Source organism: Artibeus jamaicensis, unplaced genomic scaffold (genome assembly GCF_021234435.1).
Source record: "Artibeus jamaicensis isolate MK-2021 breed Jamaican fruit bat unplaced genomic scaffold, CSHL_Jam_final contig_432, whole genome shotgun sequence".
NCBI classification, from domain to species: domain Eukaryota; kingdom Metazoa; phylum Chordata; class Mammalia; order Chiroptera; family Phyllostomidae; genus Artibeus; species Artibeus jamaicensis.
The window spans coordinates 8,401,223-8,427,098 of NW_026521828.1; the positions used below are offsets into that span (position 1 = coordinate 8,401,223).

Genomic DNA, 25,876 nt, shown 5'->3' on the forward strand with positions numbered 1-25,876 from the left:
CTAGTGGGAGCCTTTGCTCTCATGCCAGGTGCCACGGGAAGCCAATGAAGAGCCCTTTGCAAAGGGGTGAAAGCAGCAAAGGCTGCTTTGCTGCAGTTTCGATTGAGATGCTGAGAGTGACAGGCAGCAGAGGGAGGAGGTTCTCACACCGATACCGGTGATGGGGTGTTACCAGGGGAGAGTCGGCGGCCTGGACTGGGAGTGGTGTAGAATGGAGAGTGTGTTCAGGTAGAGCTCACGTAACTTACTGATAGATTTCACTGTATGTGAATTTCTGTATACAAATTTAGCATTTTCTTCAGTTGGGAGATATTTATTTTGTTGTTATAAGAAAGACAGAAGGCTACAAAGCTGAATTTATTTACTATATTTTCAAAATGAAAAATTCCTAAGAAAAATGGAACAACAGTGAATTTTAACACTGTATTTTCTTTAAATGGTTATTTGAAAACACTGAATTTAACTCACAGATTTTTCAATATGAAGGGGATGTTTTTGAAATTACTGTTACTTTTTAATCTTCTAATCAAGTATCCTTGAGTTGCGGTCAAATGACTCTCCATTTTCTGAAGGGCTGGCTGGAACACCTGCTGAGAGTTCAAGTCCTACACGAGTCTGAGATATACCAGGTGCGCTTTCGCAAGTCTTCTAAAACACATTTCCTAATATCTCTATAGGAATCTAATTCTACACCAAGAAAACTTATTTGAGGATCGTTTACTTAATGCATATCAACTATTCTACCTGTGATCTTAGAATCTGCTAGTGTGCACACCTGTGAGCTAGCCAGACCACTTACACAGTTGCACAGGAACGTCACTAGCACAGGCCAGTGAGGTCGGTGAACTGCAGTCCGCGGCCAACTTTTGTGTCTCTTGAGACAATGGATTTTTTTCCCATTTTTACAGAGTTGTAAAATGGGGAGAAAAACCTAAAATATTTACTTCTGGATAACACCATTAGAGAAAAATGGCCAGTTCAAACTAGTGAGTTAAACAAGTTTCATACAGATAAAAGTGTTCATCTAAAGTGCAACTCGTAACTGTAACCAATGGTTTCACTAACCAGCTTGCCAGGATGGGAGAAGCACAGACAGATCAAGTGCTAGACCACCAACTTATACCGCACACCAGAATGAACCAAAATGGATAACCGACTTAAATATAAGTTGCGACACCATAAAAGATGAAGAGGAAAACACCGGCAGTAAAATTTCGGATATCCTATGTAGCAACAGTGGTGCTGATATATCTCCCAGGGCTAGGGAAATAAAGGAACAAATAAACAAATGGTCCTACATCAAATTAAATGGCTTCTGCATGGCTAAAGAAACCATTATCAACATGAAAAGGAAACTGACTATGTGGGTGAACATATTTGTCAATGACACATCAGATAAAAGTTTGATCCCCCAAACATATAAAGTACTCATGTAACTCAACACCAGGAAGACAAACAATCCAATTAAAAATGGGCAAAAGACCTGAATAGACACTTATCCAAGGAGAACATACAGAGGGCCCATAGACTTATGAAAAGATGCTCAGCATCACTGATCGTCAGAGAGATGCAAATTAAAACCACAATGAGATACCACCTCACACTGGTCAGAATGGCCATCATTACTAAATTTACAAACAAATACTGGTAAGGGTGCGGAGAACAGGGAAACCTACTGTACTGCTGGTGGGAATGCAGACTGTCGTAGCCACTGTGGAAAACAGTGTGAAATTTCCTCAGAAAATCAAAACTGAAACTGCCCTTTGACCCAGAGATTTTGCTGCTGGGAATATATCCTAAGAATCCCCAATCACCAATTCAAAAGAACCTATGCACCCCCATGTTCACAGCAGCACAATTTACAATAGCCAAGTACTGGAAACAGCCTAAGTGCCCATCACTGAATGAGTGGATCAAAAACTGTGGTACATTTACATGATGGAGCACCGTGAAGCAGAAAGAAGGAACTTCTGCCTTTTACAACAGCATGGATGGAACTGGAGAATATTAGGCTAAGTGAAGTAAGCCAGATGGCGAAAGAAAAACACCATAGATCTCACCTGTAAGAGGAAGCTAATGAACAAAGCTAATTATCAAAACAGAACCACATGCATGGAAACATGGAACAGACTGACGGTGACCGGGGTGGGGAGGGGAATAATGGTGGAAAGAAGGGGAAGAGACTAGTTAAAGAGCATGCATGAATGACCCATGGACATGGACAGCAGTGTGGGGACTGTGGGAGTGGGGGTGGGGTGGGTGGAGGAGGGCAAGGGGAGAAAAATAGGGACAACTGTGATAGCATAACAAGAAACAATATTTATTTATTATTTTTAAAAGATTTTATTTATTTATCTTCAGAGGTAGGGAAGGAGAGAGGGAGAGAAGTATCAATGTATGGTTGTCTCTCATGTGTCCCCTGCTGGGAACTGGCCTGCAACACAGGCATGTGCCCTGACTGGGAATCCAACCGCGATCCTGTTTCGCAGGCCTGCAATCAATCCACTAAGCTACACCAGCCAGGGCAAGAAAAAAATATTAAAAAAAATTAAAACTCAACAATATCAACAAAGAGCAATGCATATCACAGGGATTTCAAAAATGCTTACAATCAACCGTCTCCACTCACTCCAAGGCAGAATCATCACCCAAACCTCCGTGGTACGGTTTCAACCTATTCCTCCTTCCAGGACACAGCTTCCTCAAAGACAACGGTTACGTTTACTCTTGGTACTTTAAGGGCACAAGCCAGGATGCTGTGAGTTTCGGTTAGATTTTATCATCATTGTGGGGATACACTGATTCTCGCTTTTTGATGAGGTTAACATCATGGCTTCCTCTCTTTTACTAGGCACACAGGGAAATACATTTATTGGCAATTCAGCAGCTGCACTCAGTTTAATACAACTCGGTTGTTTAGACGGTATTCAGTTTAAATTACCCACCACATCAAGTTGCTGAATTTCATTCACTACCCTAATCAACGTGCACGATGCAAATGCCACTTTGGGAAGTTTCCTGTGGCTCTTTGCTTCCGGGTGGACACAAATCGGCCCAGGCAAAACAAATGTATTAATAACCCCCTCCAACCAGTGAAGTCCACCACCCACCAAAAAGCAAAAATAAAAACTAAAGAAACAAAAACTCACTCATAAACAATAATTAATTTTGATAATATTGGTTAATAAAAGCAAGGTATCTAGGAATCACTACCATGGCAAAGAGAAGGAACGAGAGAAAAAGCTTAGGAAGGAGACTGTGGTTAACAGAAAAGCTCCAGAGTTGCATTCCTGAGTGCAAACCCTGGTCCTGCTACTCTGTAACCATGTGGCTCTGCCCACGCTTCCTTTCCGAGCCTCCATTCTTTAATGGAGCTGCAGTTACACTCAAGACTTCAGGTCTGAATGCATCTCATTACCTGTACTATGCCCCTATGCCCTCCCTCCTTTATGTTGGGGACCACTCTGTGTGGTTTCTGAGACTGTAGCCCTATAAGAACAAGCCTGAAAGGGACTAGTAAGTCCCTCTGGAAAAACAAGTGAAAACACCAGTGGCAGACCTCACCTGACTCTAACAACGCAGGCTCCCTGGGAATCAGCCCCGATAAATACATTGTATCCTTTGAAGCCTGCTCTGCTTTGTTTGGTGTAGCCCTGGTGATATAAACTGGATGTTTACATTCAAGCACAAGGAGTAAACTCCTTATCTCATGAAACACATCTTAAAGACCCTCTGGCATCAGCACGACTAACAGACTCTCAACTATGACAGATCTCTGTGTTCCTTCAATTGTTATCTATAGATAATACCTGTGTTCGTATGACTATAGCCTTTTGACATTGATTGATAAGCTATGCATGTATGCTGTGTACACCTACACACACCACTCCCAATAAAAGTCATTTGGGAGAAGGGCTTGGGGCGCTCTCCGCTGGAAGGAATTGCCCCGCCCTTTCCTGCCAGAACAGCAAGACTGTGCCTGGGACGACTTATTTACCATCTGCGGCAGACAGGAGGATTCTGCCAGCGGGAGTTCTTCCCACACCTTTAAACTCAGAGGATGGCAAGACAGATTTCCCCTGATTCAGATTCCAGAGGGGCAATCATTCCTTCTCTTAGCAGAGACTCACCGGTCGGGACTGGATTTCTTTGGCGTAGAGAGGTTGCAAGAATTCTGAGTCTCCTTCCAGCTTTAGACCTTTTTCTGTGATTCTCAGGTTTCCCATTCCATCCTGAAACAGAGGCACAGAAATAGCACAAAAAGTGCAATTAGTCGAAATTTCAGAACAGGTTTTCAAATACTGAAATGAAGATACTGACCTCTTTATTCAGAGAGTAGAATAAGGGGGTATGGGTTCAAGCAAATGCGTGAAATACTAGGAGGACTGCTCAGTGCAATTATGTGTACCGCCCTCTTCCTCACTTATTCTAAGAAAATTCTATTCCAAGCCATCCGTACTGACCTCCAGTCGTCCCCTTGCCCAGAAGGAGGAGGCCCTTCCGTAGAGAGAGTGGGGACAGGAGCTGAGCAGGCACAGATAAAAGGATGGCTCCCCAAATTAAAGGGACAGATCCCCTTTTCCCAAACTGGCAGTCTGTTGGACAAGCCTTCGGACATTTGGACACAGTGTGTTTGGCTCACAACATATTTAAGAAGTCAAAGGAATTGCTTACAACTTTACTAATAGCTTACTATAGAAATATTAAAGTATATACAAAAGTAGAAAGAATAAGAAGCAAACATTTGTGCACCTGTTATTTAATCTTCAACAAGTATCGATTTATGGCTGCTGCGGTTTATTCCCCCCACTGCGCTGCCCCTCCTTTGTTTGAAGTTAACCATAACTGCACTGCCACATTGAAAAAAGTAGTAACTCCTTACTAGCATCAAATACTCAGCGTCACTGTTCAGATTTCGTTAATATTTATCTCATTTTATTTATTTGAATCAAGTTCTACACTACAATTGGTTGATGCATAACATACTAGGTCATTTCCTGACATCTCATAAGTTAGTCTGTTTCTCTCTCATAAATAAACACACACACAAACACACATTTGATTTGATAAACAAAACATGCCATTTTTCTAACAGCATTGCCCAAAGTTGTTAGATATTGCTGAGCACTGCCAGAATTTTATCTAACGTGTTCCTCTGTGTCCCATATTTCCTGTAAATTAGCAGTGGAAGTAAGAGGCTTAATCAGGTTCAGACTCAGTTTTCTGGAAAGAACATACCCTAGGAAATGGAATGTATCCGTTTTCTATCGCTGCCATTACAAAGAACCACAATCTCAGTGGCTTGAGACAACGCCAAAGTACCACCTTACAGTTCCGTGTGTCAGACGCCTGACCCAGCACTCGGAAGACTAACACTGAGGTGTCGGCTGCGGCATTTCTCTCTGGAGGCTCTAAGGGAGACTTCATTTTGGGACGTTTTCTAGCTTCTCAAGCCTGCCCATATCCTTGGGCTTGCGGCCCCTCCACCTTCAAAGTTGGCATCAGCTGGTTGAGTCTTTCTCATGTGCAGGCACTGATGAGCCTCCTGCGTCTCTCATCCACACCTGGATAACCCAGCATGACCTTCCTGTTTTAAGATCGCCTTATGAACAATTTCACCTGTAACTAAATCCCGCCTTGGCATGTTATGTACCATGTTCCCGTGTTCTGAGAGAACAGCGACGTCACCGAAGTGGAAGGCGTTTTTCTGCCTGCTGCAGGTGGCACTGCTCTCCTCGGAGGCGCAGTGTCTTCTGCCATATTGTCATCATTCGTTGGTGATCTTTGCCTAGAGGATCTATTGCTGCACTATAGAGTTAAAGTTGGTGATAAAATAATTGTTATCTGAATTTGGTAGCTGGGATGTTCTATCAAGAGAAATTGCATATCATCAGCTACATGTTTACCCTAAATTATAATTTAGATAGGAACTTGATAGACGCTTGATTTTTCCTCCTTTAATTTTTGATCTTCAAAACATTGGCTTGGTTTCTGAACATCCTCCAAAGACGACTAATGATATTTTTATTTTATTATTGACAAGAGAGAGAGAGACAGACAGACAGACATCGATTTCTTGTTCCCCTTACTGATGCACTCACTGGGAGATCCTGCCTGGAGCTGGACCCGCAACCTTGGCCCTTTGGGATGACGCTCTAACCAACCGAGCTCCCCAGCCAGGGTGAGTCTTCTGTTTTAATCTCACACGGTGATGTTTGAACACCACTGTGATTTTCATTTTCTTCCTCCTAAGCTCCAAGGGTCCTTTTTTCGCCTCTGGAACTTGATCCTTTCTACCTCTGGGACTTTCTAAGTAAACTTTTGCTTATAAAAAACCAAACAGACAAGTAAATAAATATCACCCTGAACATTTTGATTTGTTTCACTCCAGGACAGTTTTTATCCCTGTGATGGTCTTGCCGGTCTGTCCTTGCTCAGTGGGGGTCTCTTCAAGTTGACTAAGTCCTTCCATGTGCCCCGCAGTCCTCAGCGGATCACAGCTGCAGGCACGGTGAGGAGTCCCAGAGCCACCTCACACACACAGCGCCCCAGCTGGAAGCAGCCACTTCTGGTGAAAAGCGCTGATTCATTTTGCTGGGACTGGTGTTAAGAGATGGAAAGCCGTGGGTGTTCGCTGCTACGGAATCGGCCCCTGTTTCAGTGGACAGAGCCAGAAAATAAGTTATGTTTTCAGATGGAAACACCAGGAGTTCACACGGAACTTCAGGTCAGACTCAGCACTTGAAGCTGGGAGCCTCGTGGATCTCACAGTGCCATTATTTCCAGGGTTTCACACTGACGATCTAGGTTCTCGGTGACCCCACCACAATCACTGGCTCGATTTCGCCCACAACACGCTCAGAACAGTTTCAGAGCACAAACGCCACCACCATAGCAACACTGAGATTAAGAAAAATAATTTACAACTTGTCTTTTAAAATACTTAAGGTGCATTCTACTGGGAAAGCCGAGTCCGAACCCCGGGCCTCGGAGTCACTGGCGAGAGCTCTGCCCGTGCGGCCGTCCCATCAGCCTGAGGCCCAGGGAGGCTCACTTGTTTCCATTTCTCCCCTTTCAATTTTTCATGACTGCTTTTTAAAAGTCTAGTTTGGCTTTATGGAGTTCTAAATTATTTATACAGCGGCAAAGTCAAGTCTACAAAACAGAATATATTCAGACAAGTCTAGCGTCTTTGCTTGTCCCCACACACGTCTCTTCTCTGTATCCTGGTTCTCTGGAGAAGATGCACCAGTAGGATGGATGTGTGTGTGTGGATGTACACGCGCGCACACACACACACACACACACACTCTCTCTCTCTCTCTCTCTCTTTCTGATTTATTTCCCGGGATTGGCTGATTGGCTTATGCAATTACAAAGGCTGACAAGCCCCAAGGTCTGCAGGCAGCAGTCTGGAGACTCATCCTAAGAAAATAAATCACATATATACTTAAAAAAATCTACTCCTCCATTTCCCCAATACTATTAGGAAATTGACTAATTTGAATAAAAGCACCAGGTTTTCAGCTTCTCAGGAAGATGGGAATCTCTGGCAGGCCTGAGCCTGCCGTCCACCCTCAGCAGGAGGCAGGCGGCAGCCACGCGGTCTGAACCCTGCCCCGCAGGCCGCCACGGCTTCCGCCTGGACCTTCTCACTCACTCAGCTCCGAGTCTCTCACTTGATGCACCCACCACTGCCGTGGGGTGCGGACCACAGTACACTCAGTACAGACACCCTGGGGAGTGGGGTGGAGGTGAAGAGCCAGGTAGAGAATGGGCGCTTCACTCAGCCCGCGGGTGAGATTTCTTCACTCAGCCTGTACACTGCGATTTCTGGTATTTGTGGGCACAGCTCTGCCAGGCGGGCCCCCAGCCGGGCATCAAATCCCGTGTGACAGTCAACAGGCTGGAGGGCACCTTTGCTTCACTCTAGCAGCAGGTAGAATCCCCCCAAACAAAAACATGAAAAGCAAATACCCGCCCAAGTACTTCTCCCTCCCATCTTCCAGTACATGCGTAGATCCCCCACCCTTCACATCTGCTGATGCGTAAGTACCGATGCTTCTCACACTTCATCTCATCTTCTTTATTATCACTGAAAACTACCATGTTGCTTCTTGACTTTAATCACAGCAAAACATTACATAAATGTTAAAATATTTGGCTATAGAGCTGTCAGTTATAAAAACATAAAAACTCAGACACTGTCTTAAAGTTTCATGTTAAAAGGGCAATTGAATATGCTATAATAGAACACTATGTAGCTGTTATAGAGAAATATTTGAGAACATGGGAAAATATTTATAATCAATCATTAAGGAAAATAATCAATCAACTAAATACAGGTATGTTTTATGCCACATTTATATAACTATATACACACATTCACATATATATACACACATATACATATAACTACATGTGCATATAGCAGGAAAAATGCAGAAGAAAATATACGTAAATATTGATATTGAATATCTGTGTGCCCAGGATATGAGTGCTTTCAAATTTTGCTTCTCTGCAATTTCTAATTTCCTGTAATTACCCATTGTAATTTTTAAAATCCTCAAGTTATAAAAATTAAAGTTCTCATCACTGATTTACTTTAAAAGCCAACATTTACCGAGAATCTTCTCTGTCTTACATGAAGTGCCACACACACAGTCTCACGCCATCTTCTCGAGACCCTGTGAGAGAGGCACTGATTTTCTTGTTTTACGTGTGAAATCACATAGCTGATTAGTGACAGAATCGGGCATTTGAACCCGAGTCTGTTCACTGTCCTCCCAGACTACATACTCTCAGTTGCTATTCTCAGCTGCCTGAATGTGTGCAAAAACCAGGCCGTTCAGTGGTCTGCCAGACTTCCTACTGCCTCTCTGATCATCGCTTATTTGGTGAGTGTGCTCAGCAATAGCAGAGAGGGTCATCTTCAACCTCAAGACTAACGCCATCCACTCTCGCAATGGGACACCTTTATTCCACCTTCCCAGGAGCAGGGGTGTCCAACCTGCAGCCCACGGGCGGCACGCAGCCCAGGACGGCTGTGAGTGCGGCCCCACTCGACATTGTCAATTTGCTTAAAACATTAGAGATTTTTTGTTATTGTGTGTCGAAATGTTATTTACTGTGCGGCCCAAGACAACTCTTGTTCTTCCAGCATGGCGCAGAGATACCAAAAGTTTGGATGCACTGGGCAGAGGCTCCTTAAAACAAACCACCTGCCTCCCACGCCCAGGAACGAGAGCAGAAGGAATCCTCTGCTGTTTCTGGGAAGCCTACTCTGTGCCTTGGCATCTGTGGGGTGTTGGTCACAGGCCCCCGTGCCCCGTGGGTACCAAAACCATGCCCAAGTTCCTTCTATAAAATGTAGTATTTGCATACAACCCACGCTAACCCTCCCGTGTACTTTCAATCACCTCTAGATTTCTTACGGCGCCTGATACAACGTAAATGCCATGTAAATAGTTGTTGTACTCCATTGCTCTGGGAATACTGACAGGAAAAAGTCTGCACGTGTTCGGTCAGATGTAAACATGGCAAGCCTAACTACGTAGCGCGTGTCAGCAACAGCATAACATTTTTTCCGCCTATTTTCAACCCACGGGTTGTTGGCCTGCAGAGGCAGGACCCACGCGTGGATGTGGAAGCCCGACTGGCAGGGTGTGCTGTGAGCCACGGAGTCACAGAAAGTGCCTCTGGTTCTGCCGCTGAGAAAGCTTCTATCACAGGTGGCACAGAGCCAAAGAAGAACAGGAAAGGGAGGCATCGGAACGGTTGACGTTTGAGAAACGCTCGCCTAATCCACAGTCAGTGAGCTCCTTCGCAGTAGGAACTTAACCTTTGCTCAAAAGTCACCGCATACCTGAGAAAGCTCTGTCATTTCTTCCATCTGAACTTCCTTCCTGTTCTCGGGCATCGTCACCTCGTTTTTGCCAGTCTCCTCCCCAGTCCTTCATTTTGCCCAGAGGTGTGCGGTGGAGAAGGCCCATCACTGTGAATTTTCATCAAGGGCCTCCATTTCCAAAATATAATACAGAGCAGATTAGAAGCTAAGGGACACATTCCCACACTACAGAGTCTCCTTTGTGGATTTATAATAGGCAGACTGGATTTGATATGCATCGGAACAGCTTGAGAACAGCTTCATTTAAACCATTTGACCTTTAACTGGATAAGAAGTTATGGATATCACTCAGGTAGGGGCTTTAGGTCAGTTTTGAAGCAAAACTTCCCTCCTCATAAGATGCATTTAGAAGATTCACAGCTATTTCTAAGGTAATTTGAAAAAAATAGGCCATTTCCCCTTCTACTGATGCTAAAACTTCAACAGTAGTAAAGGCAGGCATGGCAATTCCAGCAGCGGGAGAGCTGGGTGCAGGCGGACTCAGCCAGCACTGGCCTGTGAATGGCCCCTGAGTCTATAAAGGGCACTTGCAACAGAAGTGGGAGGCCAGGGTCCCGCTGCCATCCGGTGAGGGCAGGGACTCTGCTGTCCTGTACATTGTAATGTCACCAGCGCCTGCCCCCACGCTTGGCACGTGGAGTTCTCACAAACACATGGGCGGCCCACATTATTTTCCCAGTCCAATTTAGGGTGGCCCCCTGTGACATCTTTTGGGGAAGATGGGGCTGGGGAGCAAGGGCAGAAGAGTAAAAAGTGGAGACTCTCTCTCTGGTCTAGACTGGGAATTACAACATTTGCTCTTTATTCTTTGTTTTGTGCAGGTGGGCTGTTTGAGTGTTTCGAATGGACAGTTTTCTATAAGGTGAGTCTAGAATAAATGAAGCAATTTCAGAGTGGCAGGACAATAGACTGAAATACTGTTCCCTTCTTCATATCACTCATGCCAGCTCCTGGCTCTTTTCATACCATTTCAAACAGCTTCCTAGGCTTTATAATGATGTGGCTTAGAGCTTTCGAGAACAAAGCGGCAGAAGGAGCCTGAAAATAGGGGGGTTCTTTCTTGTAGTAAAGGCGACTCTCATTGAATGGATTGTGCCAGGTGTGCTGGGAAGGGAGGCAAGAGAGGAAAGGGCATTTTCCAATGGAGGGTTGGACAAGGGATCTGTGATTCCCATGGGTTCTAGGGACAACCGCCCCACCATTGTCCCCAGGAGGGGTGAGGGCCTCAGAGGGAAGTGTTTCCCTTCCCCAGGAATGGCAGAGAGGTCTCTTCCCAGACACTGGGACCACATGGGCTCTCAGCCGCTGACAATGAAAGGCGTGACTGGTCCCCAGGAGCCTTCCCACTGGTATTGGGCAAAACACTGGGACACCCTGAAACCCCGAGGGATGTGGAGTGCCCTGCTGGGGTCTGGGGCTGTGGGCCGGGAGTTAGTTTTACACTGATTTAAAGAAAGCATTATTTCTTGCTCCTTTGATTTTCCTGCTGCATCAGCATGAAACAGGTTTTTTTTAATTCCGTCAGCACATTTGCAAGCTTGAAGGAATGCCAAGCCCTATTTTAGTGAGCTCTCTCTTATTGGAGAGTTTTAATGGCAGGCATTGCTCAGTTCTGATTAAAGAGGGAAACAATTTTGTTTACACACAGGCTGCTGGAGCAGGTAGGCTTCATGACGGGTAGGGTTTTTGTTTGCTGGCATTTCACTTCCTAAAACATCGCTTGGCTCCTGGTGTGCAAATAGCAGATACTGGTTAAGTGACAGAACTTCTTCATTCTGAGTGGCTGCATTTTGAAAGGTGCTGTGAGGATTACAGAAATGATACAACCTGGGCCTATCTCTCAGGCAGATTCCAATATAGCAGAGCATCCATTCCCAACAAGTGTGACACAGCCCCCATAGGCAAACACTGGTGACTGGGGGGTGGGGGTGGGGAAAAACCCAACAACTGAACTCATGTTATGTCTGAAGTACAAGTGTACTTATGTAGAAAGCACTTAGAAAGTATATGGATAGCATTAAAACTTCAGGAGATGGAACATTATAATAAAAATGTTGAAAAATGCTCTCAGGAGAGGGGGAGGCAATCACTTTAAAAAGTTGAAAAATTCTGCATCAGAGTGTTAGAGATTTTGACCTGGCTCCAACTTTCCTCCCTTTAATGCATAAATGAGTGGTCAGTTCTGCTGGTCATGAGTTGAGCCACCTTTGTAGCTCCTCAGCTCACGGAATGGAATGGCAGCAGCACAGAGAAATTGCAAACTCCGTAGTACAGTGTTTAACACCTTCTCATCTGGCCCCTGCCTGTGTCCCCGGCCTTGGCTCTTGCCAGTCTCCCTTCCCTCCGTCACAAAGTACGCTCGCAATTTCCCCAAACTTTTTGTCTTTTCAGGTCTGTGTAAATGTCTCTCCTTCAGCCAGTGATGCTCCCCCCAACCCTTACATGCCTCTCTCCAGTCCTCTGGTTCTGGTTACTGGTATATTCTTTTCTGCATCTGCGGTCCTACTCTGAGGTCCCCTCATAGTCTGTGTATATCGTTGTTATAGCACTTGTCACACGGCACTGGGATGATCCATTTACATCTCCACCCTTCCTCATCACACTTCAAATTCCTGGAAATGAAAGCTACTGTGTCACCCATTATTCGACCTTTGGACCCAGCACCCTGTCTCCATGTCTAAGTTTGTGACTGTAAGAGCAAAAAAGGGAATAAGCTAAACTAGAGATTGTTCAGAAAGTGTACATCAATGCAAATTTAAAACAATAATAATCAAAGCTACCGTTTCCACATGCATTAAGAGAGCACTTTATCAACATTACCCTCATTAATCCTCATTATACAGAGAGGGTAGGTGCCGTTAGCTCCATTCCATACTTGAAAAAAAAAATAACTGATGCTCAGACACCCTGAGAGTTTAACTCCAAAACCAAAGTCCTTCATTGCCACAACCTATGCTGCACGGTTAAGCTCTAACTGCGTGCTCAGCCCCGTAAGGAGTGCTGAATGAGGCGGCCTGAAGACAGAGTCCCTACCTTCTAGGAGCTGCTAGTCTAAAGGAAGAAGGACACGGGAAACACACATGATGCCCAGAAGGTGAAGACACAGGAACCTCCTCGTGGGTGGGTGAACAACATGGCACAACATGTGGGTATATAACACGTGGGCACATGACACATGGGTATGCAACATGGTACAACATGTGGGCGCACAACATGGCATGGCATGGGTAGACACACAACATGGCACAACATGGGTGGGCATGCAACATGTAGGTGTGCAACATAGAATAACATGGGGGTATACAGCATGTAGGTGTGCAACATGGTACAGCATGGGTGGTTATGTAACATGTGGGTATTCAACATGGCACAGGCACTTTGGAAAAATGTTTGTTAAAATTTAAATACTAAACATTCAAAGAAGATGTAATACCTATCTATCACAAACTCTTTCCCCCAAATTCCCATAACCTAGCAGTTCACTCTTAGATATCTATCCAAGAGAAATAAAAACCTATGTTTACATAAAGTCTGTAACACAAATGTCCATAGCAATAAAGTTCACAACAGCCAGAAAGCAGAAATGGAGGGCAGCCCGAGATGGTGTAGGCACAGGGTGTTGAACCCATGGCCCATAGGATGCATATGGCCTAGGATGGCTATGAATGAGGCCCAAAGCAAAATTGTAAATTTACTTAAAACCTTTTTTTGCTCATCAGTTTTTCTCAGTGTTTGTGTATTTAATGTCTGGCTCAAGGCAACTCTTCTTCATCCAGTGTGGCCCAGAGATGCCAAAATGTTGGACACTCCCTGGAGAAGACCCTGAACTCACCTGCTCCCCCCCACACACAGAATCTATGGCCACATACAGATTACTTCCCACTGGAAAAGTTCTGAAAACTAGATGCACTTCTCCTTTGTGACGAAAGATAAAAGCAACGCTTTGAGATGGGGAAGAGAGACAGTGTACACTCTCACCAAAAATGCCCTGCCCCCACCCCCAGTGGAGTAACACAGGGTAGGAATCTCAGAGGAAAGGGCTGCTGCAGATTCAACACAGTCCCCATCAAAATTTACAGGCATTTTTCCCAGAAGCAGAGCAAATAATTTCCAAATTTGTATGGAAACACGAGACCACAAAGAGCCAAAGCAATCTTGAGAAAGAAAAACAAAATGGAAGTATTGTTCTCTCTGATTTCAAAATATACCACAAGGAGGTAGTAACCCAAAGTGTGGTGTTGGTACAAAGACAGACACACAGACCAATGGCACAGGATAGAGAGCCTAGAAAGTAACCCACACATACGTGGTTAAGTAATGTGTAACAAAGGATCAAAGGATATACAATGGGAAGAGGGCAGTCTCTTCAATAAATGGTGCTTGAGAAACTGGAAAGCTGTGTGTTAAAATAGTGAAACTGGAGCACTACCTCATGCGACACACGAATGGACTGAGGACACGAGTGAAAGACCCAAAACCACAAAACTGCTAAAATAAAACATAGGCAGTAAGCTCCTTGATATCCGTCTTAGCAACGTTTTCTTGGACTTGACTCCAAAGGTAAAGGTGACAAAAGCAAAAACAAGCAAACAGGACTATGTCTAACTAAAAAGCTTCTGTATGGCAAAGGAAACCATCAACAAAATAAAATCACAACATTTTATTTTATTTTATTTTATTTTATTTTTTTATTAATTAAATTTATTTATTTTTTTGAATTGATTATGCTGTTACAGTTGTTCTATTCCCCCTCCATTTCCCTCCACCCTGCCCCCCCAACCCCACCATTACCCCCCTTTAGTTTATGTCCATGTGTCTCAAGTCCTTTAGGTTCTATATTTCCCAAACTATTCTTGCCCCCCCCCCATCTATTTTCTATCTACTGTCTATGCTACCTGTTTTCTGTACCTTCTCCCCCCCCTCTCCTCCTCCCATTCCCCTGTTGCTAACCCTCCTTGAGATCTTCATTTCTGTTTCCACTCCTGCTCTAGCTGTCCTTTTAGTTTGCTTTCGTTTTAGGTGTGGTTGTTAATAACTGTGGGTTTGTTGTCCTTTCACTGTTCATGTTTCTTTATCTTCTTTTTCTTAGATAAGTCCCTTTAACATTTCATATAATAAGGGCTTGGTGATGATGAACTCCTTGAATTTGGTCTTATCTGAGAAGCACCTTATCTGTCCTTCCGTTCTAAATGAAAGTTTTGCTGGGTAGAGCAATCTTGGTTGTAGGTTTTTAGATTTCATGACTTGGAATATTTCTTTCCAGCCCCTTCTTGCCTGTAAGGTCTCTTTTGAGAAATCTGCTGACAGCCTGATGGGGACTCCTTTGTAGGTGACTGTCCCCTTAGCTCTTGCTGCTTCCAGGATTCTTTCCTTCATTTTAATTTTGGCTAATGTAATTATAATATGCCTTGGTGTGTTTCTTCTTGAGTCCAACTTTTTTGGTACTCTCTGGGCTTCTTGGATTTCTTGGAAGTCTATTTCCTTTGCCAGATTGGGGAAATTTTCTTTTATTATTTGTTCAAATAGTTTTTCCACTGGTGGTTGTGTCTTTCCCCCTTCTGGTACCCCTATAATTCGGATATTGGAGCGTTTAAAGATGTCCTGGAGGTTCCTAAGACTCTCCTCATTTCTTTGAATTCTTGCTCCTTGACTCTTTTCTGCTTGTCCATTATTTGCTTTCTTCTGGACCCTTGCATTGATTTGAGTCCCAGTTTCCTTTTCATCTCTATGGGATTCCTGTGGAATTCCATTCATTTCCCTTAATTTAGCCTCCATATGTTTCTCTAATTTGTGGCTGTAATCCACCAAATCTGTGAGAAAGGTGATGACCAGTGTTTTAAACTGTGCATCTGAGAGTTTTGCTATTTCTTCGTCATTTAGATTTATCTCTGGGGCTTTGAGTTCTGCCTGCGACATTTTTGGTCTGTTCTGGCCCTTTAAGTGGGACAAGCGGCGCCTTGGAGTCCCAGGTCGCTGGGTTGTGACGCTGTATGTGGGGGTGTGGTCAGAGCGGGAAATGGCCGCTGCCGCCGCCGGGCTGGTCCAACCGCTTACTCCCTCACTCGCGCGCAGCCAGAGTCAATTCGTTGCCACCGCCTCCCCACTGTGTCGCTCCCCCGGTGGGCTGCTCGGCGGCGCACCAGGTCCAATCCTGGGTTTGGAACCCGCGTAACTGGATTCGCGCGCAGATTCCGCGCCGGTCCAACCGAGCCCTCCTTTGTAAGTCCTCACCGGACACTGGTTTCGCACCTTACCGGTCAGGCTGAAGAATTTGTTGTTAGCGGACTTCCGAAAAGTTCAGTTTTCCATGTTCTGGTTGTGTTTTGTGATGCTAATATTTAGTTGTCCCTAAACTTGGTTGTGTGAGGAGGCAGGCACATCCAGCTAAACCTCCATCTTGGCGGAAGTCTCCAAAATCACAACATTTTAAATGGGAGAAGATATCTGCAAATCAGATAGCTGATAAGGTGTTACTATCCAAATATATAAAGGAGCCATACGATTCAATAACAAAAATAAACAATTCAATTGAAAAATGAGCAGAGGGTCTGAATAGACATTTTTCCAAAGAAGATATACCCATGGTCAACAAGTATGTGAAAAAGGGCTCAACATCACTAATCATCACGGAAACATAAATCAAAACAGCAATAAGATATCACCTCACATCCATCAGAATGGCTATTAGGAAAAAAGACAATAAATAATAAGTGTTGGCAAGGATGCACAGAAAAGGAACTGTGGGTGGGAATGCAAACTGGTATAGCCACTATGGAAAACAGTATGGAGATTCATTAAAAAAATTAAAAATAAAACCACCACATGATCCAGCAACCCTACTTCTGGATGCCCAAAGGAAATGGAAACACAAATCAAAAGGATCTATGCACCCCTATGTCCGCTGCAGCATTATTTAAAATAACCAAGACATGGCACCTGTCTCCCAATGAATGAACAAATAAACACCACGTGGTACACGCATGTGGTGTACTACCGGCCATAGAAAAGAAGGACATCTTGCGGTTTTGAATATGTGGATGGACCCGGACGATACTGTGCTAAGTGAAATAAGTCAGAGAAAGACAAGTGCCACATAAATTCGCTTCTGTGCAGAATCTAACAAACAAAACAAACAAGACTCAAAGATGCAGAGAACAGACTGATGGTTGCCAGAACAAAAGGGGACCAGAGGTACAAACTTCTAGATGTAAAATTAGCAACTCATGGGAATATTACATATGACATGAAGAATGTGGTTAATAAAGTGTGTCAACTCCGTGTGGTGACGGGAAGTAAGACTTATTTTGGTAATCACTTAGCAATATTTACACATGTTGAATCACTGTGTTTTACACCTGAAACAAATATAATATTGTATGTCAATTATACTTCAATAAAAATGTAGAAACAACCCAAATTTCCCCCAACAACAGATTATCTAAAACAGTCTGTATTTGTGCAATGGAACACCACTAAGAACAAAAAGGAAATGAAATGCTGATACATGCTACAACATAGACAAACCTCAAAAACATTATACTAAGTGGAAGAATCCAGACAAAGGAGACTACAGGCTGTGTGATTTGGTTTATATGTAATGTCCCGTGAGGCCAATTTATATAGACCGAAAGTCGAGTAGTGGCCATCCGGTACCGAGAAAGAGGACTGACTGTTAAGTGGCTCAAGGCATTTCACTGAGGTGACATCCGATTGTGGTGATAGTTGCCTAACTCAATAAATTTCTAAAAACCATGGAAATCTACATTTGAAAGGATAAAGCTCATAGCATGTAAATTTAACTTTAACAAGGTTACTTTAAAAAAAGGGTAACATACATGGGATGAAGTTTATAGAAAAAAGGAATCCAGTTCAGGGGACATGTGCTTTGGAATTCCCCAAATCAGTACAGAGAACTAGTTTAGACATGTGTGCTGCCGGGGCTGGGGGGGGGGCATAGGAGAGGTAGCAGGTTACGGAGGGGCTGGTGGGAGAACTCTACTGCTTGCCTGGACCTGGTGAGGAGTTATTAAAGGAATCTGCTGGCCAGTGTTCTGTTCCCATCTAGGACCGGGCTTGGGGAAGGAGGAGGAGGGTGAATGGGAGAAAGAGCTCAATTACGCAGTGTTTTGTGATCAAGGCAGTTAAAGTGTGGGACAGTCTGCAAAGACAGCTAGTGATCTTCCTTTGCAGGGAGCATTAAACCTGGGACCACCAGTGCTGATGATGAACACACAGCAGGAGAGATGAGCACCTGAGTCCTCAGTGTCCGGGGCACAGCTCCTGATGCTCTGTGCCACTTGTTATACAATCTCCACCTCATTCATATTTTCTTTCTTTTACTGCTGATGCCAATTTATCACATTTCTTTCTCCTTATTCCCAGTTACCATGAAGCTAAAGCTCAGACACTGGTTAGGACTGTGTGTGTGAGTGAGTAATTATGTGGAGGTGTGGATGTAAGACATAGATTATTGTCCAATTGCTTTGATGCCTTGGTAAGTCGGCCTTGTGATTTCTCACTTACGTTTTATAACATCTCGTAAAGTTGTCTTTAATGATTTATAGGCCCAAGGCCACAGGACTGGAAGCTTTCTGTACTTCCTTGTTGCCAGTAGCAATATACGGGTGGGCATTCCTTGCTCTACGTTTCCTGGGGGTGAGCCAACTGGCCAAAGAGGAGGATCCCTCCCACACACATACACACAGGCAGTAAGTGTAATTCTCTTTATTTCCAAATTGCTTCGTTCCTCCTCGTCCCTTAGGGCACACCTACCAGTTTCTTTGGAAAGCCTTCCTTGATTCTGCTCAGTGCCTTCCTCACTCACTGGCACGCACACAGAGGATTCTGGGATATTGGCTAAGAATAAGAGTTCTGAAATCATGGGCTACGTGGGCTACATGGGCTACACGCTGGCGCAACCACTTGTTGATTATCTAACTTTACCTTAAATAATCAAGGTAATGACACGTTCAAAAGGGAGATAAATTAAAGGAATAAATTAGAAAATCCATGTGTATCAGTCAAAAGAGGTTAGGTTATTATACACCGCAGTGACAACAACAAAATTCCCAATGGCTTCCAACAACAAACATTTAGTTCTCACTCAAGTTCATGTGTATGGAGGAGTCAGCCTGCAGCATGGCACAGCAGCCACCACTTCGAACACTTTGCTTTTCTCTCTGTCTTTAGGGGACAAGCGGGATGTACTTCCCCACCCACTTACGAAGACTCTGGCCATGCGGTATGCTGCGGCTTGTGGGATGGGGCATCAATCAGTTCAGAGCAGATGCTGTAGAAGCCAGGCCGTGCCGGACCACACTCGCCTCTCTCTCTCTCCGTCTGTCTAGATTGAAAGCTTCTACGGACAAAGGTGATATCTTCCACGTCTTTTTATCCCAATCGCCTCTCATAATCCCTGACACAGGGTGGAGAGACAGTAAATTTTGACTGCCTGCCTGAAAAGTCTTCTGTCAGCCACAAAGAGCTGTGAGTGCAGCGCCCAAAGGCAGCTGAGTCTGCCTGAAAAGTCAGCACTCCCTGGGTACCACTTACCCAAACCAGCACTGTGCTTGCTGGCCATTTGGAAAAACAGTCAGCTCGACCTGGGGATGGATGTGCACCTGTAGACATCAGTGAGAGATTACCCTTAAAGAATGTTTGTGAGGAAATGTGAGCACAGCCCACGGAATCATGAGGAAAGTGTGCACTCGGCGGCTGCCTCCAGCCTTCCGCCAGCTCCCAGGGCAAAGCTGGACAAGCCCAGCTGCTCTGCGTCTGCTTCCTCTCGCCCCATTAGTGCAGTTGCACAGTAGAAACATTAGGGGCTTTTCCACTCAAGTAAGGTCCTGTGATGCAAAGGAACGAGACGGCCCCTGGACAGCAATGAATCATGGCTGCCACGGGGTGCCGGTGCCCACAGATCAGAAACACTGCGATGAGACAGTTTTGCAAAACAAACAAGAGACAAACAACCCCACAGAAACAAAAACACCCCCACCAACCAGCCAACCCAACAAAAAACACACCAACTCTAAAAGCCACTGCAAATGCACACGCAGATCCAGCGAGGATTTAGGCATTAAAATTTCAGCACCTTGTTCTGAAAGAGAAACTTGCAAGCAACCTTTAAAAAGATACATCAGCGGATTCTGTACTGATCGTGGGAAGGGAAGACAACGAAAGATGTGTAACAAAGTGCAACTGGTTGCGTCCCCTGTCCCAGGTGAAAAATGTGATCTTATGAATCCTGAGCTATTGTTGATAAAGGTGGGGACTCGTTTATACTAAGCCAACACAAAAGAAAATAACTGAAATACGATTAGGCCTATGCCAAGTGTTCAGATTAAATTCCTATGGTGCCATTCTGTTGCTTGGTGAGCATTTTTCTATCAGTACAAGGCCTAATTAACACACTGGCCTCAGTGATATTAAAAATGCATGCTGTGAAAATCCGCCGCCCTTAAAATAGATTCTTTCTCTGGGGTATACACGCCGAGGAGCTACCTGTCCTGTCTTCTATTTTCATTAGGAAAAGTTGTCAGTTGTGCATGACAGTATCTTTTATGAGACTTGAAGTTATAGCTTCAAAGGGCCTTTTTGATGCTGGCAAGAAACATTTCGAGAGATCAGTTCAGAAACAGGAAGGCCAGTATGTGGACTCCTGGCAGTAGAGCCGTCTTAGATATTCATTTGGCCCTGCTGTTCAAGTTTTGATATCCGAATTGGCCTGCCACAGGTTGGTATCACTTATATCTCAGTCCTGCAGATGTGGGCCAGTTTCCACAATTACCTTTAACCTAAAGGAACAAGAAGAAGCAGTGGTCCATAGGTGGTATCTATCGCTGCTTCCCTGGCATATACCCCTGAGGCCTAACATTCGTCCCAGGTTACATGCGCATGTTCTTGGAGCAGTGGGGTGCATCACAGGGCATCGTTAAACCCTCTGCATGGTGCACACAGGCACGCACTGTCTTCTTAATGCAGCATTACACAGCCAGAGCCATGGAGCTCTGTGAAGGAGAGTGAGGCAGCGCAGAGGGGCAGGCATGAGGAGGGAGGGCAGGGTCCACCTCAAGGTCCAAGAAGGTGTCTCTGGGCAGAAACCCAAAAGAAGGGAGGAGTCAGCCATGGGAAGATCTTGGGAAAGGGGGAATGAGTCCGGCGTCTTTGAGGAACCCCGGGAAGACCCTGTGACTACAGTGAAGCCACACTTACCCCTATGGAAGACGGAGAACAGTAGGTGAGTTAAGAATGGAAAGGACCAGGTCGACAGAGCATCCTGGAGAAGAGGCTGGATTTGTATTCTACATGTGATTGACACAACTGGAACATGCTAAGGATGGAATGATGAAAACTGGTCTACATTTTAATTTAGATAAATTCCAACAAGACTTCCATGAAAGTACTGAACAAAACTCTGATGAACTGACTACCTTAGATTTAATTCCAGAAGTAATTTTCTAGTAAAAAGTTGGTGATAACAGCTTCTACAATTTTGTTCAACTTAAATAGTTTATTGGACTGTGTTCCCCACTTCCTTTGCCCAGCCAAACTCATAGAGAACAATGATCAGGACCATGAGTTGTGAAATCGGAAAGACCCATTTGGGGGTCCAGGTGCCCTCACTCATTAGTCACTGAACCTTCCTTGCACCTTCAATATCCATCAAACAGGGATTGTGATGTCCTTCTCTGAGGAGTGCATGAGTGTCAGTCATGTGCACACTTGACCTGCTTAGCAGGGTGCCTGGTGCACCTAAATACCCAACAGCACCCTATACCGAACCGTCCGTCACCCGCTCCCCCAACTCCCACGCCCATCACCTTCTTCCTTCCCTTTATGATTACCTTCTCTCCTCTCCAGCAGTCACTCTGCCACACTCAGTTGGGCGCTTACTTGATTTGATGTGCTCTGAGAGGCCTGAGTAAGAGGAAGTGGATCACGGAGCTGCCGATGACAAGAGGACGAAGGAGGGAGAGAAGAGGCAGGTACGAGGGAGCAGAATGGAGTTGGCCACTAAATTTGCCTCAGACAATTTCTAAGAGAAAGTGGAGGGATGAGGACTCACTCAGTGTCTAAAAGCTTGCAATTCAGGAGGACAGGAAAGGAGAAGGGCTGTTTTAGGGTTTGCCAAAGTTGAGGCTGTCTTCCTCTCTGGACAGGAGAGTAATTTATTTTAAATTGCATAGAATCAAAGCATCAACTATTAAGAGACTGAAACTGGTGAACAGGATTCCATTGACCTTTTATGCATGTTCAATCACTGTGTCAGATGGTACCCACACCCCTCTACCCACCCCTTAAAAAGGGAATCTTGCCCTGGCCCAGTAGCCCAGTAGCCCAGTTGGTTGGGGCATTGTCCCGACTCACCAAGATTGTGGGTTTGATCTCTGGACAGGGCACATACAAGAGCCAACTGGTGAGTGTGTAACTAAGTGGAACAACATGTCTGTCTGTCTCCTTTCCCTTTCCCTTTCCTTTCTTTTCCCTTCCTCTTCCCTTCCTCTTCCTCTTCCTTTCCTTTTCTCTCTTTTCCTTTCCCTCTCTAAAATCAATAAATAAAACTCAATTAAAAAAGGGAATCTTGAACAGTCTGAACAGTTTAAGAGACCCAGAACTGAGTAATTCTCTGAGCAAGGAGGTCAGACAGAATAGGAGATTAAGAATACATAGTAAACCAAGTTGAATCATGACCATTTTTTGAACTCTGAGATCGTAATTGGTTAATTTTATGTGTCAATATGACTGGGCCATGCAGTGACCCAATTTGGACAAACACTATTCTGGGTGTGTTGGTGAGTATTTCTCGGTAAGACTGACGTTTGAGCTGGTGGACCCAGTACAGCAGATGCCCTCCGTAATGTGGGCAGGCCTCATCCAATCAGCTGAAGGCCTGACCAGCATTAAAAGGCTGACCCTATTGAGTGAGAGATTTTTCCAGATTCGAACTGAAACGTCGGCTCTTTCTGATTTGCCAGCCTGCTGGCCTTTGTACTACAACCTAAACATCAGTGCTCTTGGTTCCCAAGCCCTAGCACTCGGACTAGAACTACATTGCCAGCTCTCCCGAGTCTCTGCCTTGCTGACTGTAGATCTGTACTGGTCAGCCTCCACAACCATGTGAGCCAATGCCTTGTAATGAATGTGTCTACACACACACACATGCCCGCGTGTGACATCCTGCTGGTTCTGTCTCTCGGGGGACATGGACTGATACAGTGGTCGTCTCTGCCACTGTGGTAGTTTATTCCCTCCTTCAGTTTACAGGAAGAGACGTATATCAAAAAAGCAAGAGAGCCTGACTTTGAATCAAAAGAAACATTCATAAAGGATGTACCCATGTTATACAATCACAACCACAACTCACCCCTTAAAGATGTGAACCAACCACTCTTTGGTAGAGGACATAAGATTTCCTCAGCCTTTGTATTGGAACTGTGGCCACCACTGTCATAGCCTGTTAGTCACTTCTTCCCATGACAAAAACCCCATTAATGGGACAGTAGCAGGGTTCTCACAAGCACCGAGTTAGAACTTCTCCTTGGGTCTCTGCCAGAATAGGACATCAGGCTGAAGTTTACAGTGTGACCATGTAAGAATGAGCTATGTCATGACTACTAAGAGCTTAGGGTCACCTTGACCTTGCTGGGAGATTTGGTAAGCAAGGCAACTAGAACTTGGAGGTAGGGTGCTTCTTCTTGTGAGGTGTGTATTCCATGTGCTTATAGAAGGGTTTTGAGAGCCTTACCTCTATTTTATTAATGACTCTTTCTGTATAACTTGTGTATAAGGAAGATCTAGTGATTAAGATGCCCTTCCTGTTACCTTCTCTACAACACACATATGTCAAAGAGGCAAACAAACAAGCAAGTTCCCTCTCTTGGGATCAAACAATGTAAGAGAAAAAGGCGCATAAAAGGAGAAGAGAGAATACAGTCCCTCAGGCCACTAAGAAGTATGGCCAAGGAGACGTCAAGTTAATGAGAAAATGTTCATCCAAGGAGCACCTCTGCTCTGCAGGAATGTCAGGTATATGCATCACAGTAACAACTTCTCACACTTGTAAAACTCTTCGTATTTAAAACAAGACAAACTCATCCCCAAAGGTTGCATGGCACGTCTCCCTCATTCACTTTACTAGCACTTTCAATTTGGGTTCAAATCCTGTTATTCAGGAGATATGAATTGGCCAGTGGGAACATTTCCAGCTACAAAATTTCAGAATTAAAATCTAATTTAACCAGGATGACCCCGGGAAATTACCGAGCTCAGATAAAAGGGAACTCTTTAACATAAACGGCCACGTGTTATTCATTCCATCCAGAGTGTGCTGGGAAAAGTGTCCAATCGTTTTTTATAATCTAAGCTGCCTTTCTCATCACACAATGCTTTGTAAAGGGCAAGCTGTAAAAAGAACCACATGTCGCCATCACTGATATACGTGTGAGGATGAGACCAGGTCTGGGAAACACAAAAAAGCTATTTCAGAGCGACTGAGTAAGAGGGGAGCAGGAATAGCTTTAAAAAACGCACAGCTTAACAAGTGATTATACAATGAAGACATTAGCTTAGGGAATAACTCAATACTTTCAGATTTCAAACTTTTTTTTTTAAATACAGAGCAGTGAAATAGCAGCTTTATTATCAAAAGACCCATTCTCCTGTGTCCATTCTTTCTTTATTCCCTGTGTGACTTTGGGCAAGTCACTTGATATTTCGCACCTCAGTTTCCTCTTCTATAAAATACAAACAATCTATCTAGGTGCATGGGGGTATTTAACATGTCAGTCACCTAACACAGAAAGTGGCAAACTGTGGGTACTATGTAAGTATTTTCTTTTTTTTCAGTTAAAAGTAGAAAGAGATTTAGCCTTAACCTGCTCTGTCGTTTTAGTGGGGAGGGGGAAGGCTTCTGTTAAAGGCAGAGATCCCTGAGGCTAGGACGATTTTGGGGTGACTCTTTCTTGCCTAATAACGTCAGGTACTAGAGAACGAGTTCTTCAGTGGGTCCTGACTGAAGCCCATGAAGTTATTTCCCTGAGGTCCAGGCCTGACGCCGGGGACTCACCCGAGTTCATTTCTGTATATTGGAAAGGCCAGATTTCTGGGATCTCAATTTCAGACTAGTGTGAGTAGTCGCAAAGTTTCCTTCTGTTGCTGTAGATTTAAACTTCAAACCCTGAAGCACATCACATCCAGGCTGAGAAACCCATTCTAACTGGTATCAGGCTACTGCCTCCCTCTCTCACGGAGATTTAGCTCCCAAGTCTAGGTTACAGTACAGTGAGACTCACTCTAAGCTCTGTCCCCACATTAAGACTGTTAGTAGAGACGCCTCGAAGCTGTCTCTAATCTCCTGGATGATGCCAACTTTGCAAACTTGAAAAAGGGAGACTATAACGAGTAGCAGGGTTTTATTGGAATTCAATACCTAAAAATGTGCTTGCTGTGTCAACTATTCAAGAAACAAAAGTCACATCAAAACCAGACATTTTAAACAAACTGGCTGGCCTGGCAGGTAGACAAGAGCACCCTGGCTGGATGGCTCAGTCGGTTGGAGCCTCGTCCCATACAACAAAATATTGAGGGTTCCATCCCTGGTCAGGTTTGCAACCAATCAATCTCTCTCTCTCTCTCAAATCAATTAACATATTCTTGGGTCAGGATTAAAAAAATAAAAACAAAAAGCTAGATGGATATGGTGGCATACAGCTCATTTTAAGGGTCACGACAACATCCTTTGCTCTCCACATGGCATATACAAGACACCAGATGAGCTGGGCAGCTACTGCCCTCAGTGAGGGGTTACAGGACAAGCGGGGAAAGGAGGAATGTGAATTTCCCCCGAGGGTGACTCCACCCACAAAGGAAGCTGGGAGACCCCAGCCTTCCTTCTCCTTTTGGTTGTTCATGAACAAAGACTGAAAAGAGGTAACGTGTGAAAAACGGTGAGTACAGCCGGAGTCAGGA

At 44.5% G+C, this 25,876-nt stretch overlaps 1 protein-coding gene across 3 annotated transcripts in view; it reads right to left on the reverse strand.

Annotated features, from left to right (window-relative positions):
• Window positions 1–25,876, reverse strand: part of SGCD (sarcoglycan delta) — a 492,701-nt gene that overhangs the window by 187,941 nt on the left and 278,884 nt on the right. For all 3 annotated transcript variants that reach the window (XM_037152272.2, XM_037152271.2, XM_053665947.1), the window contains one exon: window positions 4,131–4,232. In XM_037152272.2, the coding sequence (XP_037008167.2) occupies window positions 4,131–4,232 (102 nt within the window). The remainder of the gene's footprint in view (window positions 1–4,130; window positions 4,233–25,876) is intronic.